This window comes from Mobula birostris, chromosome 20 (assembly GCF_030028105.1).
Source record: "Mobula birostris isolate sMobBir1 chromosome 20, sMobBir1.hap1, whole genome shotgun sequence".
Lineage (NCBI taxonomy): Eukaryota > Metazoa > Chordata > Chondrichthyes > Myliobatiformes > Myliobatidae > Mobula > Mobula birostris.
This window is the reverse complement of record NC_092389.1, coordinates 27,574,520-27,591,320: the sequence shown is the minus strand read 5'-3', so window position 1 is coordinate 27,591,320 and position 16,801 is coordinate 27,574,520. Positions and strand designations below refer to the sequence as shown.

Genomic DNA, 16,801 nt, shown 5'->3' with positions numbered 1-16,801 from the left:
TTATGATCCTAAAGCTTTCTCCAGCAAATAAAGTACCTTTGAAATATAGTTGTTGCAATAATAGGGGTAATGTAGCGGTTAATTTACACATAATAAGATCCCACAAATACGAATGTGATCATGACAGATCAGTGGTTTAAGTGATTTTGGTTGAGTGATAAGTATTGGCGGGAAGTGGCTGAAGACTTGAGCACTCTCTTAATAATAATGCCGTGGGACCTTTACGCACCCGTGCAGGTGGGCCAGATTGGTTTTATCCAAAAGTTGGCATTGCTTACAGTGCATCACTCTTTCACTGCTGCATTGTGGGTGAAAGTTTAACAACTCTCAGAGGTTTAACGAGTTGTGAGCACATGACCAAGACCTAAGTCACAAGGAGAGTAAAGGGTATTTGTTACTCACGTTATTTGGTGACAGAAATTCTTCTTACGGCCCATTACGCCGCTGACATTTAGGGCAGCAATGAAGGTCCTCCATCTCTGGCAGTGTTCGTGGCTTCCTTCATCATGTCAGTAGCTTCCTCTCAGTTTTCACTACTGTCAGTCATGCTAGTTCCAGGTGGAGACTCAGGAATGCCGTCGCACTCAGATGTAGAAAGATTCTTCATTGCTTTTTCCATAAAAATTTTGTTTTTCCAGTCAGGGTTGTTAGCCCTGAGCTGAACCCCCGAACCTGGAGGACTGGTGGACCACTCTTAGTCTGCCCTCTACCCTTTGACTGTTTGGCATGGGTGATTCTACCAAGAGTCAAAGCATAAAGCCCTGACTCCAGCCAGCATAGCTCTCACACATTGAGGCACACAATCTATAACAAGATTGTAATCCACTTGGAGGGTGATAGAAACTTATGAGAATTTTGCTTCACAGAAACTGCTCAGCAAATCACTGAGATGTACTTAACTGTGATTGTGGAGAGGACAAGAGTACATTTTAAGTTCAAACAGTGGCAAGGTATCTTCTTGAAATATCTCTTTTTGTCTCCCCCCGTTGAAAGAACTGACCCAGTCCATGGCACAATTTGCCAGATGCACATGTGCTCCCATACCTCTCCCACCCTCCCAGCCAACGCTACATATTTCAAAGAGTGAGATGATTGTGTTCACCATCATGGTGTCGTATCCTAGCCAAACATCTGCTCTTGTAGGTTTGCCGAGAGCGTTCAAAGCCCATTCAACAGCATAGATATGTAAATCTTCACACATTCCTTTAACAGTTAATACACGGCGATTGGACTGGTGACCAAGTTAATTACAACTCCCTCCTAGTCCGAGGGTGAGTGGAAAACGTTCACCACATATGGGATTGGAATTGGTTTACTTTTGTCTCATGCACCAATATATAGTGAAAAGCTTGTCTTGCATACTCTTCATATAGTTCATACACAGTGCATTGAGCTAGAATAAGGTAAAACAATACCAGAATGCAAAATAAAGTGTAACGGCTACAGGGAAATGGCAGTACAGGCAGACAATAACGAGCCAGGTCATAACGAGGTAGATTGTGAAGTCAAGAATCCAACTTATCGTACGAGGGAACTGTTTAGTAGTCTTATAACAGCAGGGTAGAAGATGTTCTTGGGCCTGGTCATACAGGCTTTTGTATTTTCTGCCCGATAGGAGAGGGGACAAGAGAGAATATCTGGGGAGTGTAGGATCTTTATTTATGCTGGCTGCTTTACTGAGAGAGTGAGAAGTATCGACAGAGTCTATAGAGGGGAGGCTGGTTTTCATGATGTGCTGAGCTATGTCCACAACTCTGTGCAGTTTTGTGCAGTCATGGGCAGAGCAGTTACTGTAACAAGCACATAGTATACTTTTAATGGAGCATGGATAAAAATAGGTAAGGAGAAGTGGGGGCAGGCCAAATTTCATTAGCCTCTGAAGAAAGTAGTGTTCCAATATTGACCCTTTATATATGTAGCTCTGTATTGCCTTCCCTCAGTGGCGTGATCAGTCATCCATCAAGGAGGCCAGCATCAATCAGCAGCAGCTCTAAATAGTTATTAGTTTTCCCACTAAAACTTAATTTAATCACAAAGTTTATTCAGCTGGTTCAAAGTCATTGGGCAAACATTTATGATGTTATTTAAAAAGGATTAAATTTGTTTAAGTGGGGATAAAAGGAAACATCATTGATGTCTTTTTCAAAAGGAGTAAAAATTGTTGAGTGATTGGCTACTCGCACCCATTCTATGCTGGCAAAATGGCAAAATCCATCTCTGATAGTTTTAACTGCGGATATCCCTTGTAATGGTCGTTCATTTCTGACACTGTTGGAATTTTTGCTGTACTGACCGGCAGGTGGGATGGGGGTCGGGATCTTCCAGTCACCCTTGAATGTGATCTTGTGTCTGTTATTTCAGTGTGGTTTATTTCATTCTGAAGGACTTAGCCCTGAAGAGGACACCACGTGCCATAAAGAGGAACCATCGCCGGGACCTGGGCAGGTTAAGCTGACCACTGGGCAGACACCCTGGACATTCCCTGAGAGGTCTGATGAAGACTGGTCAGAGGTGAACCATGTGTCTGACCAGCGGAGTATGAACAGCAGCCAGACGTGGTCTGGTGAGTTCTTTCAGTCATCCACACAATGAAGTGAACCAAGAATTGATGCTGGCATGGTTAAAAGGAGCAGAAGGCTGAAGAATGTCATTGATCAGTTCAATGGGCTAAGCCGTGCTAGATGGGGTTCACTATTGACCTAATCAAGAATGGTAGGCCAGAACATACTGTAAATGGGCACAAGGTTGGAAACTGCAGACAAGCAAGGGATCTGGGTTCCAAGTACAGAGTCAAAGCAAGCTAGTGAACAGGTACAAAAATAATTCAAAGGGTAATGAGAAGTTAGCTTTGCTCATTTAGGAAGGTAGGGGAGGGCCAGGTCAATTTAGCCTGACAAGAGTTTGATTTCTGATTTAGCCAATCTCAGGTGACACAGTAAAATGGCCTCTGTGCCTCTAATTGTTGAAGGGTACATCAGCCAGGGTTGTTCATAATCACTACCTCAGTACAGCAACACTATGAGAACTTTGCTCTACAATGGACTTCTTTATTTGCTCTAATTTTGTTCTTTCCTGTATAACTTATATTTAATTTATGCTTTTCCTGTGAATGTTGTGTCTCTAATGTTATCTACCTGATGCTGCTGCAAGTAAGTTTTTCATTGCATCTGTGCACGTACTCATGCACATGACAATAAATTTGACTCTGACTATTGTCCTTAAAGTCACGATTATTGATCTGGTGACCTGCATTAGGGAATGTTGATGTGTTGTGGGTCAGACTGGGTTTTGCGCTGATGATCCAGAGCTTAATAAGTTTGACCTTAAAATGAAGGATAAACTTTCAGTGAGTGTTGTCGGTGCCCAAGAAACTGTTCTTCAGCTCAATCCACTGCAAGGGAGGAGAGAATATTTGAAATCTACAAAAAACAGAGGAAAGTATCTGGCTCAGATGGCTTGCCCTGCGAGTGTAGGGTGGCTTATGGGCCACGTGTAATCATAACATGGATCTGTGTTGTAATGTGGTTTATAAAGCTACTTGACCAAGGCCATTTCTCTTCCCTAGTTGAAGATACGACTTCACACATCCACACCTGCCGCAAGACCAAGGAGAGTCGGAGAGAGCTGCTGAAGAGCCCCGAGAGGGGCCAGCAAGCGGAGCTGGAACCTGCGGAGTCTGAACTGGTGGGATTGACGGAGCACAAGGTACCAGGTCAGGAACCAGCTCCTTCACAAGGTCCTCAGCCATCCTTGTCACAAATCTCCATGAGTGCAGTGCACCCATCTCCCATCTCACATCCACTCCATTCCACGTCTGCACCCAGCCGTACTAGATCACTAGAAGAGCTTTTAGAGGAGAGCACGCCAGCCACAGCGCAGCATCAGCTGGAGGTAAGAATCTGTTTGCCAAATCTCATTCATCGAGGAACAACCCATTAATTCATTGTTGATAAAGAGTATCACAGTGAGGACTTTAAGCTCATGTTATTCGAGGGACCAGGCAGAATAACAGTTCAACAGGGACTAGATGGGCTGAAGGGCCTTTTTCTGTGCTGTAGGGCTGTGTGTCAGTATGTTAAAGTGGCACAGTATAAAGGAGGAAAATGCTCCTTGTGTCTCTGCAATTGTTCTACTGCAACCAAATTAAAAATGATAAGTAAAAGGGAGGGGTGGGATGAGTAGTTGTTCCAGAGCAAGCAGAGATGTGGTCCCCTAATTATCATCGAAAACAGATTGTGATTACACACAGTTATATACACACACATTAACCCATAATGTTAACTGCATAGCATTCCTCATCTTTTGTGTGTTGCTCAGTAAGGTTCTGGATGTGAAGCATGTACTGAGAAGGGGAAGCAAAAGTAAAAGAAAAACTACCAGAAGTATTGCTTTCATAAACAAAAAATCACAATCAATGTGTCTGGCATTCTCTGTTTCTCCTGAGTGAGGCTGTTGCTGTCTGAAATATTTAAAACAATTAACTCCAATCGGACAAATAATCTTAATCTGATTGGCATTATCAGGAGATCAGTAGGAATCTTTGTGGTCCTTTGAACTAATTCAAGAATTGTTGCTGGTCTGTGTCCTAATCACAAACCTGTCTCTTCCTCTCAATCTTCTGGTACACTGTTTAACAAAAATCTATTTTCAACAGATTTAACATCAACATTTGACCTAGCGTTAATTGCCATGTCTCATCGAATAGCAGAGCAGACTCGAGAGGCTGATTGGCTTAATTCTGCTCCTATGTCTTATAATATGTTTACTTACAGCAAAGTTAGACCCTATTCAGCTTGTCAAATCTCTCCAGCTCTCCAAAGCATCTTAGCTGTTCTATTCTCCCACTTTTTTCCCTATAATCTATTCTTTGTCACATTTCAATCAACAACCCTTAATTTTTCTGTCATCCGCCTACACTCTGGGCAATTTACAATACCCAATTAACCTAACAACCATCTTTGGAATGAGAGAAGTAATCAGAGCATCCGGGGGATTCCCACACAATCACAAGCAGAACATGCAAACTGCACACAGACAGGATGGCAGCCAGGCCCGAATTGGATTGCTGAGTGTGGGGCGGCAACTGTACTGGCTGCGTCACTATGTGTTGTCCACTTGTAGTAACTTCTACGCTGGTACTACTTCCTGAAAGTACTGCTTTGAATCGTGGTTCTGAAACGTTTTGCTCTAATTTTTAGGCACAGTCCCTCAGTCCTAGACTTCCCAACTAGTATTGTAGGAGTCATGCATCTGTTTTCTATCTGCATTGTATTCTGTGTTGGGCATTTATTATGATAGTTAATCACGTGGGTGGGGCGTGGTAAAAAGCAAAGGGAATAAGCTGCGTATTCATGCTTTGTTCTGGTTAGTTTAAGGTGGGGGGGAGAGGAGGGACATTGAAATTTTGATACTGAAGTTGCTTTTTTTTTATGGTGGGGGTATCAAAGGATTTCTTGCACCAGGAGTCCATTAGGCCCACGGGAACAATGCTCTATCCCATGCAAGCAATCCTATTTGTCCCATTTACGCTCCATGTTTCCCTGTACCTCTGCAGCTGCAACTTATTTTGCCGCACACACGTCCGTCAACTCCCATTTGATTCTTTTTGCCACGAACCTACACTAGGGATAATTTACAATTAACCGACCAGCAAATCTTTGGGATGTGGGAGGAAGCTCACGCAAAGGGAGAACATAGAAAATTGGCACTGACAGCACTCGAGGGTGTTGCCATCAGATGCATCAAAGATCAGTAAAGAGAACTGAATTACAGATCAGTCTTGATGGAATGGCATTGCAGAGTGGGACAGAGATGCCATGCGATCTTAACCTGATCCTTCATTTATCAATACAGGTTTCCCCGCCATCCGAAGGTAGAGCGTTCCTATGAAACGGTTCATAGCCGAAATGTCATAAAGCAAAGAAGCAATTACCATTTATTTATATGGGAAAAATTTGTGAGCGTTCGCAGACCCAAAGATAACCTACCAAATCATGCCAAATAACACATAAAACCTAAAATAACAGTAACATATAGTAAAATCAGGAATGATATGATAAATACACAGCCTATATAAAGTAGAAATACATTTCCACAATCATTGCCTGAACTGTTCTCCGTAGCAAAAATCTCACGCAAGCGCCGTCAGCAAAAACATGGCGCAAGCGCTCTCCAGTAACCTTTAAGCTATGAAGCTGCCAAATCATACCAAATAACACATAAAAATACACAGCCTGTAGAAATAATGTATGTACAGTGTAGTATCACTTACCGGAATTGGGAAAGCGCAGAACACACTGATGGTGGTGTGTTAGACTGCGTCGTCGGAGTGTGGGTGGTGCAGCGGTCCCCAACCTCCAGGCTGCCGACCGATGCCGATTCGCGGAGAATGCAGCAGTAGCCGGGAGACACACAGCACATCTTTAAGAAAAAATCCAAAATAAACAAGCTAATTAATCAGGTGCCACCCGGCACATAATTGTCGGCCCAGATCAGTGCCGATTTCTGATTGCATCGTCTCAGATCTGGGCCAACAATTATGTGTCAGGCGACACCTAATTAATTAGCATGTTTATTTCGACTTTTTTCTTAAAGATGTGCTGTGTGTCTCCCGGCTCCTGCTGCATTCTCCGCGAATCGGTATCTGTCCGCAGCCTGGGGGTTAGGGTGGTGGGACACTGGGGTGTCAGCTCGTCGTCTGTTTCCATTAGAGCAGGCAGCTCATCTTCTTCTATGTCTGCCCGCCTCGATGTCGAAGGTCGAGGTCCGTCGTCTGCTGTGGCTGATGTGGAAGGCTTGTTTGACTGCTGAGCCTCACGCATTTTTCTATCATACAGTTCTTTGTAAGCATGGTCTGGTTTCCTCCCACGTTGCAAAGATGTCTGGGTAACGAGAGTGCTTTGTAAGCACTCAAACCATCCTGCAAATATCCCCTAAACTGACGTACCCTTTCAAAATTAAGTCGACCATGCAGGGAAACCCCACACCGTCACGGGGAGACCCTGCAAACTCCTTACAGACAGTGGCAGAACTGAACCCGGGTGTCTGGAGCTGTAACCACTACACTATCATGCCGCCCTAAAAAACCTTTAAGTCCCATGTGGAAACAGCAAGATTTGAAGTAAAAAGTATCAATGCCAAAACCCATGATTGAACCAGGGACTATCAGATCTTCAGTCTAACACTCTCCCGACTGGGCTATTTTAGCAAATGATAAATGAGTTCTTTAATCACATCTGATGAGTCTGAGTCCATAAGGGTGAAGTCTGTGTTATTTTAATTCTGCGTCCCACTCCTTACTCTCCATTTACCCACGTACTCTTGTACAACAAAGACCCAAGTAAGCTTAAGGAACAACTCCAGGTATATTGCATCCTTTGGAACACAATACAGTACTCAATTTAACAACTTCAGATATCCAGCCTATACTGTTAGTATCAGCACTGGCTAATCCTTTATGTCATGTCACTCACTGATAACCTTAACCCAGTCTCTCTCTTCCCTCACAGATGTTGCTGGACTTGATCGTAATTTCCAGCATTCCATCTTTTTATTTTTATTTTTTTTAAGCATTATAACACTGAACAGGTCCTTCTGGCCAATGAGCCTGCACCATCTATTTACACCCATGTGACCAATTAATCTACTAACCCACACAGCTTTGGAATGAGGGAAGGAAATAGAGCAGCCAGAGGAAATCCCAAGGAGAACATGCAAGCTCCTTACGTATAGCAATGGAATTGAGCCAGGGTCACTGGTGCTGTAGTAACATTATTTATTTCAGGGCTCTTATTTCAGGGCTACTTTTGTGCTCTGTCTCAATAATTCTAGTTCAGCATTTCTTTTTATCTCTGTTCCCCTCATTATACCTTCCTCAGATGGATCAACGATGGTTCATCAACCTTTTCTGATGGCATCAGAAGCAATTAATTCACCAAGACAACCTTGGTCTCCACCCTATCACAGATGGTCCCTTTGCTCTCCCCACCCCTGTCCCACCCTATTCTTAGCTTTCTCACTTTTGTGGTTCTGATGAAGGTGTTATCAATCTAAGACATCAACTGTTTCCCCCTCTACAGATGCTGCCTGATCTGTTGCGTATTCAGAGCACTCTCTGTTTTTAGTAACAGGTTTATTTTGCTTATTTCCCCTTAATATTTGTTTTTCCTTCCTTCTCCACTCAGGTGAAGTTGCTGAGACTTTCTCCACCCAGCCCTGAACTACAGGCCACCTTTGGTGAATCATACAAGGTCTACAAGCGCTACCAGATGCACGTGCACAAAGACACAGAGCTGATGGCTTCAGAGGCTGAGGTACCAACTGTGCTGACTCATTGACACTGTGGGATGGTTGAGGTTGTGCCTTACATTGGTTGTGGGTGTAGGGGGTGATAGTGGAGATGAATCTGATACCGAGGAACCTCCCTTATCCATTGATTGGTGAGGTTCCTTGCTATCAGTATGCACATGCGAAGTGCACTCAGTTTCCTGAGATGCCTGACATGAGAAGAAAATAAATAAGTATCTCACACATTCCATTTGGTGGTATTAACGTCACCAAGAACAAAGTTGAGAGGGATCCAACTAGATTACTGGTTAGCACTGTGCAGTACTGCAGAGTAATGAGACCACCAGCGTGCTGGAGTTGAGGAGGACGCGCTCATTTTGTCCTCCAGGCACTTCATAGAAGATGGAACAACATCACAGCACAGGAACAAGCCCTTTGGCTTCAATATCTGTGCCAACTGTGATGCCAATTTAAACTGTACACGATCTTTCCCTCATGACTTGAGGACTGTGCCCATTATTATTATATCCCCAATGTCAGCAAAAATCAAAGCGGTCATTCTGATATTCAGATGAAGGCAGAAGTTTGATCCTTGACACTGGGGACTGAGGGCAGACTGAAATCGTGCAAGGTTGTACAGAAAAGCAGAACATCAAATTTAGAAGAATAAAGCAAGACCCATTTAAAGTATAGGGAAAGTAAAGATTGGGTAGATGACTGCAAGGTTTATGAGAGCAATACTTGGGGGGTGTTGGTTCAGTTAATCAAGTACAAATATATGACTGTTTAGTACAGGACCATCAGCAAGTTCTTTAGACAAGGAGAGATCAATAAATATTAGAGTAACTAAGTCCCTGTAATTGTTAAGCAATTGAGTCCTATAACAGGGGATTTTCTTTCCCCTCCAAAATCCAGCCTGCTGGTGATAAAAGTACACCTAACAATCAGTCCATTTCCAGCTACTTCGTAGATTCTGTCAGCTTCGATGAAAAAAACTATTAGTGGCCAAAAGCTCGGTCTGATCATTTCAGTTTCATTCAGATCATTTAATAATCAATGGATAATACTTTTCAAAGTCTTCTAAATTCAGCAAAATAATCAACACAGGAGATCTATTGTGATTGCACATTGCCAGGTCAAACACAATGGACTTGGAGAGATAAGTTCGTAAAGATAAAAGTGAAACAACTTGCATTTATATCACACCCTTTGTGCCCTGGAATGCCCCAGAATACTTCACAAACTGTGGTATGAAACAGTCATTTTACGCAGAACAAGGTTCCAGAAATGGCAATGTGTTAGGACTGTATCAAAGTACAAAGAAACTTGTTCTTTTTGTTCAAAGAAAGTTTGAAACTTTGAACTTTCAAAGATCTTTAAACTTTGATGTGGTTCTTAACGCATTGCCACTTCTGGAATCTTGTTCTGTGTAAAATGACTGCTTCATACTACAATTTGTGACCACACAATGTTTAGGTGATACTGATTGAGCAGTAAATACTATCCAGATAAATTCCATATATACTTTCAAAGTAATGCTGAGAACATTTTTATTTCTATTTTGTTTAGCCCATTGCCTGGAAAATGGTACCTCTCAGTACTGCACCATTGCTCCCATAGGATAGAGTAGAATATACTTTATATTTTATACTTTATTGTCGCCAAACAATTGATACTAGAATGTACAATCATCACAGCGATATTTAATTCTGCGCTTCCCGCTCCCTGGATTACAAATTGACAGTAAATATTAAAAATTTAAATTATAAATCATAAATAGAAAATAGAAAAACAGGAAGTAAGGTAGTGCAAAAAAAAAACGAGAGGCAGGTCTGGATATTTGGAGGGTATGGCCCAGATCCGGGTCAGGATCCGTTCAGCAGTCTTATCACAGTTGGAAAGAAGCTGTTCCCAGATCTGGCTGTATGAGTCTTCAAGCTCCTGGGCCTTCTCCCGGCGGGAAGAGGGACAAAAAATGTGTTGGCTGGGTGGGTCGTGTCCTTGATTATCCTGGCAGCACTGCTCCGACAGCGTGCGGTGTAAAGTAAGTCCAAGGACGGAAGATTGGTTTGTGTGATGTGCTGCGCTGTGTTCATGATCTTCTGCAGCTTCTTCCGGTCTTGGACAGGACAACTTCCATACCAGGTTGTGATGCACCCTAGAAGAATGCTTTCTACGGTGCATCTATGAAAATTAGTGAGGGTTTTAGGGGACAGGCCAAATTTCTTTAGTTTCCTCAGGAAGTAAAGGCGCTGGTGGGCCTTCTTGGCAGTGGACCCTGCTTGGTTGGACCAAGTCAGGGTTATTTGTGATATTGACCCCGAGGAACTTAAAGCTTTTGACCTGTTCCACTTGCACACCACCGATGTAAATTGGGTCGTGCAGTCCGCTACTCCTTCTGAAGTCAACAACCAATTCCTTCGTCTTGCTGATGTTGAGGGATAGGTTATTGTCTTCGCACCATGCCACCAGGTTCTTAATTTCCTCTCTGTACTCAAACGTTGCATGCAGGTATGGCAGAGAAATGGCATATGAGGTTTATTCCAAGCAAGTGTGAGGTGCTTTACTTTGAGTGGGGAGGGGTCTAGTATAAGGGGAAACTATACAGTTAATGGCAGGACCCTTAACAGCATTGATGAACAAAGGGATCTAGAGGTGCAAGTCCGTAGTTCACTGAATGTGGCCATGCAAGTATGGTGGTGAAGAAGGCATATGACATGCCCTCATGGGTATGAATTAGGAAGTCATGTTGTAGTCACACAAAAAACTTTAGATAAGCCACATTTGAAATGTCATGTGAAGTTCTGGTTGTCCCATTATGGGACGGATATGGCGGCTTTGGAGAAGGGTGCACAAGGGGTTTGGCAGGATGCTGGATTGGAGGACATGAGCTAGGAGAGGTTAGACAAAGTTGAGTTGTTGTCTTTGGAGCATCAAATGCTGAGGATAAAAGAGACCTGATAAAAGTTTATAAATTCTTATAAATCAGAATTTAAATGTGAAGTACATTTAAAGTTAGGCGGGGTGGGGGGGTTGAAGAGAAATGTGCAGGGCAAGTCTTATTTATTTATGTATTTATTTGTACGCAGAGATTGTTAGGTGCCTGGAACAGGCTGCCAGAGGCATTGATGGAAACAGACACAATTGTGATACTTAAGAAGCCGTTAGATAGACACGTAAATATGATGGGATATGGATTATGTACAGACAAAAGAGATTTGATTTAATTTAGTGTCATGTCCGGCTCAGACAATATGGGCCAAAGGGCCTGTTCCTGTACTGTACTGTACTGTTTCAGAGACTACCACAGTTAATGTTTGTACTTCTCAGTCTCAAGTTAGTCTTGAACCCACCTGCAGATCTGATTTAGACAAGAATGTTACCAATTGAAATACCATTGATAATGGTTAATCATTACCTCGTATACAGTAAACAAACACTTTGAAGAAATTGAGATATATTATGTTAGTATCACTGCAGATTATATCAGTTTTTGAATGGCAGACACTCAGACAATGCAGACATTTTGCCGATAATTTTAAACAGTCAATAAGTGCAGCTGGATTTCTCGTGACTAGTCAGGCAAAGAGTTAGAAGCCAGAAAATGTTTCCTTTTGAATAAAGCTTGAGAAGTTCCTTGGCTAATCTCTGAGTTGCTATCAATGGACAGGAATCTTCCTACCATTGGAATTCAATCTAAATCAAACACATTAACAGCCTCGGTGATTACTAATATGCAAATCCATCAATATGTCAGTTTCACACTGAGGAGCAGGAAGTCATTAACTGCTCCATAAAATGCTGTTGGCATCATTGCTTTTTCAACAACAACACCTCGACAATAACCCATGCCTCCCTGACCTGTAAGTGATTAATATTGACACTGAATGTCCAAAATTACATCGCCCTGCACTGACATTACTCATTTCAATAAACAGAGAGTTCACAAACACTTAAGATATTACATACAGAGACGTGAAGGGAACTTCTGTGAGGAATTATTACCAAAGAGATCCCAAGTAGATATAGAGGTCAATATCCAGTAATTCGGTACACTGGTTTCTAAGCTTAATTCACTGGTGGAGGGGTCTGTTGCTAAAACATCATTCATCCAATGGCTGTAGGGAATGCAGGCAGATGCTGCAAGCCCCTCTGTGCTGATCTGCCTGACTGACTGTTGTGTTGTTTCTTGCAGTACAGAAGATTTTTCTGCAGTACTCCGCTCCTGGTAAGTGACACCTGTATGTTATGCTGCTTTTTTTTCTGCAATGGATAGCTACTTTAGGACCCTTAGTTTGCTGATGGATGATTTTTCTCATATTGGTTTTGAATTTTATAAGAACAGATCAGTCGTAAGTTGTGGATATAAGAGAGCAATCCCAGTTCTTCCCAATTACCTTATATACAAATAGAAACAAATGAATGGAGAGGTGCATTCATATCACAGTATTTGAGACCTCTGAACTTTGGAAATATATCAGTAGAACCTTTGGTGCAATGTAAAAAACAATAAGCATTTTGTGAACAACAAGTTAACACAAACGGTAGTGAAGTAATGACTAAATCACACTCTTAAATCATAAGTTTTGGTCAAGGCAGAGGGTGAGGTTGGAATGGGGGAGAGGTCCTTTTCCAAATAGTGGGTGGGGGGGACTTTAACACCCAGAGAGAGTAGACCGCACTCCATGTCTGCCCTGAACCTCTGGCAGTGTGACACACTCTTAGTACTGCATAGGAGCACCAACTTGGACTAATAACCTGACAACACAAAGTTCTCTCAGCACTGCATTCAAGCATTATCTTGTGTGTGTTCAGTAGATCTTGCTATCACAACCCTTTGACATGGAGTTGCTAATGTAACCACTGAGTTACAGATGACTATTAAGAAGGTTACTTGGACATAGATATTATGCAAAAACAGACAAACTGCTGGAGGAACTCAGCGGGTCGAGCAGTATGTGTGGAGGGAAATGGACGGTCAATGTTTCAGATTGAATTCAAGCCCAGATAAGGGTCTTGACTCAAATCTTGAGTCAACATTTGGGTTGAGACCCATCAATTCAGCTCACTGAGTTCCCAGCAATTAGCTTTCTTCTCTGGATTCTGGCATCTGCAGACTCTTGTGAGTATATAGACCTTAATTATCGGGTAAAGTATACGCCTTCTTTCCGCAAAAATGCGCTAAATCTGTATGATGTCCTCATGACAGCAGATCTCAACACAGCATTTTTTTGCATACATATTCCAAATTTCATAAAAAACTAGCATTAGTTGTTTGTCCCTAATTGCCCTTGAAAAGATTGAGGTGATTTTCTTGTTGACCTTCTTTTGGTGGTGCTATCACAGTACCTTTTGGGATAGAAGCCCAAAATTTAGACCCAACAAAGAATGGTGATATATTTTCCAAGTCAGTATGTTGTGTGACTTGGAGGGGATCCTGCAGGTAGAGGTGTTCCTATGTGCCTGCTGCCTTTGTTCCTTTTGGTGGTAGGGATCAAGATTTAAGGCCAAGTAACAGCAATGTATCTTGCATATTGCACATACCGCATCCATTGTGCCCTTGTGTTGAGTGGGGTATCAATCGCATCGGCTGCTTAGCCCTGGATGTTGCCAGGCTTCTGGAGGAAAAGGGATGCTGACATCTTGGGTTGACATCCAGCAGCAGGACTGGAAGTGTATAGGGAGGATAGCCTGTATAAAGAAGTGAGGGAAGAAGGAGGAGGGATGAGGGAGCTGGAAAGGAGCAGGTGGATCCAAGTGAGGAGGGGTTGGATAGGCAGATGAAGCCAAGAGGGGTGGAGGTGGCAACAAAGGCTGGAGACAAAATAAAAAAAGCTACAGATTGTAGAATTCTATTGCTTTGTAGATGCTGGAAAAGTCTTCAGGATGTCAGGAAGTCAGTTATATCCAGCCTCTGACCAAGTAGTCACAATTTTCACATAGTTGGTCCAATTGAGTTTCTAGTCAATGGTGACCTTTGGGATGTTGATGTTGTGGGGGCTACAAACAGATATATGTCTTGCATCCTTGGAGCCTGTCCAAAGGAGATTCACTGGGCTAATTCCTAGGATGAGAGTGTTGTTGCATTAAGAAAGGCTACACAACTTGAGTCTGTATTCCTTGGAATTTAGAATGAGAGATGACCTTCTTAGAGTCATAGAGCAATACAGCACAGATACAGACCCTTTGGCCTATATTCCTCTAAGCCATGCCCCTCCATGTGTCTATTGAAGTTCTTCTTAAATGATACCATTGTACCAATTCCTCTAGCAATTTGTTCCACATGCTCACCACCATTTGGTCCCTTTTAGATCTTTTCCCTCTCATCCTTAATCTATGCCCCAGTGAGACATCACCTAGATCCGGTTGTCCTACCATTTGAGGTATTGATTCCTGGGCTGGAGTAGGTGGAGGAGGGCAGGGAGGTGCAGTGGTGGCCATCCATGAGGAGAGAATAAGTAGACAAGGCCTATATATAGAAAAATAAGGGGTGATTTCATTGAAAGAAACACAATTCTTAAGGGGGTTGACCTAGTAGATGCATGGTTAACGTTTCCTGAAACTGATATCTAGAGCTAGGTGTCACAGTCTCAAAGTACGGGGTCAGCCATTCAGAACTGAGATGTGAAGACATTTCTTTACATATCTGGAAGTGAATCTGTTGAATTCTCTACTCCGCAGCACTGTGAAAGCTCAGACAGTGAGTGAATACTAAGAGTGATAGATCGAGGGATTTGGGTTTAACACGGGAAGGTGGTGCTGAGGTATAAGATCAGCCATCATATTATTGAATGGTAGAGCAGGCACAGAGGGCCATGTAACCTACTCCTACATCTACTTACAATATTAGTGTTCAAAGGTAGGTCTCCAAGATGAGAAGTTCAGCTGGCTACCTGTCTTACAATTGGATATGTTAATTGAGGATTGCTCCTAAATCAGGGATCAATATGATAGAAATATATTTCCATATAGCCTAGCAACCTATCCTGTAATATCTAAGTCACCACACTGAAACACAGAGTCAAACCAGATAGAACACCCAGTATTTGTGTATTTGGAACAAACAATCTGCTGGAGGAACTCAGTGGGCTGAGCAGAATCTGTGTGTGTGGGGGGGGGGGGTGGGGAGGAATTGTTTATATTTTGAGACACTGCATCAGGACTGCGGTTTCCACCCAGCATCTGGGTTCGGAAAGAAATAAAAATACAATCAAGTTGATCTTGCAAGTCTTTCTTCATAATTATGTGGGGACTGGTGTTCAAGTTGAGAGAGTGGTCCACATACTGCTTGAGACTCATGTGGTATTCATCGAACTAATCTTGCGGACAACCTGCCTATCTCCTCCTTCATATTTCACCTGTATGTCTTGCACTTCCTCCCCGATAACACAATGGAAGACAGGTATGAGAGTGTGGCCCCATGAGTCCCCAACGCTTGATTCACAACCCCACAAACTGTCATGGCATCAGGTCAAACAGGGGCAAGGAAACCTGATTACCAACATATCTGATGACTTAGTCCTCCATCTTGAACAATGCCTGGAAGAAGCACTAAGCAAGGGCAAATAATGTTTGAAAAATTAACCCTTAAATCTAACCTATATGGCGACTAATGAGTGTGCATTTAATGGAAATCCTTCAGAGGGATTTTCACACTTCATTCACTCTGTGACAATAGGAAAACATGCAAAAATGTTCACTTCTACAACTTGGAGAAAATCTGTAATTTGAGACCATATAGCTGCCATTTATTGTGATTTAAGGGATGAATATTAACAAGAAATTTAATACTTTAAAAATAATATTATTGCTGGTGAATGTTCAAAGACCTTATATGTATAGACACAGATAAACACAGACTCACACAAGACGTTGTGCCCCAGAAATAGCTGGTAGGTCCCAGCAAGCCCAAGCAGGTGATTATGATTCCTATCAACAACACATCACATGTGAAAGCTCCCTATTTTACCAGCTGTTTTAATTGTACAACAGCAGGCTTATTTTAAAACATCATTACCCAGTTTCCAAAAACCGAATGTGTGCAACCTGCTCGCAATGTCTGTCTTGAATTAGTGGGCAATCTGCACTTGTGATGGAGTAGACAGAGGTTTAGAGAAAGCATGCTGTGATCCACTGCTGAAACTACCCTAACCCTGCTTCCATTGTCTCGCTCACAGGGGGAGGATCCTGCTGATGGCCCAGACACTGGCTATGGCTCTTTCATTGAACAGTTCCTGCTGGACGGGAAGATTATAGCTCTTGGATTATTGGACATACTACCTGAAGGAATTAACTCACAGTACTTGTGCTATGATCCAGATTACTCCTCACTCTCATTGGGAGTCTACTCTGCTCTCAGGTATTTTTCAGGGAACAGGAATTGTATAAATGAAATGTTAAAAATTTGTCATTCCTAGTACAGGTTATTTGCTAGTAGAAAACTTGGACTGTAATCCATCAGTCAATTATCTTAATGACTGGAAATTCACGTAGAACACCAACCAGATCATTTCAA

General features: G+C 42.5%; 1 protein-coding gene across 2 annotated transcripts in view; it reads left to right on the top strand.

The window, feature by feature from the left end:
- The window catches only part of LOC140185110 (arginyl-tRNA--protein transferase 1-like), a 95,505-nt gene that overhangs the window by 60,505 nt on the left and 18,199 nt on the right, over positions 1-16,801 (top strand). Inside the window, exons 5-9 of one of the 2 annotated variants that reach the window (XM_072238388.1) lie at positions 2,384-2,563; positions 3,566-3,891; positions 8,184-8,312; positions 12,482-12,514; positions 16,464-16,645. In XM_072238388.1, the coding sequence (XP_072094489.1) occupies positions 2,384-2,563; positions 3,566-3,891; positions 8,184-8,312; positions 12,482-12,514; positions 16,464-16,645 (850 nt within the window). The remainder of the gene's footprint in view (positions 1-2,383; positions 2,564-3,565; positions 3,892-8,183; positions 8,313-12,481; positions 12,515-16,463; positions 16,646-16,801) is intronic. The other variant, XM_072238389.1, reaches the window with a different exon arrangement.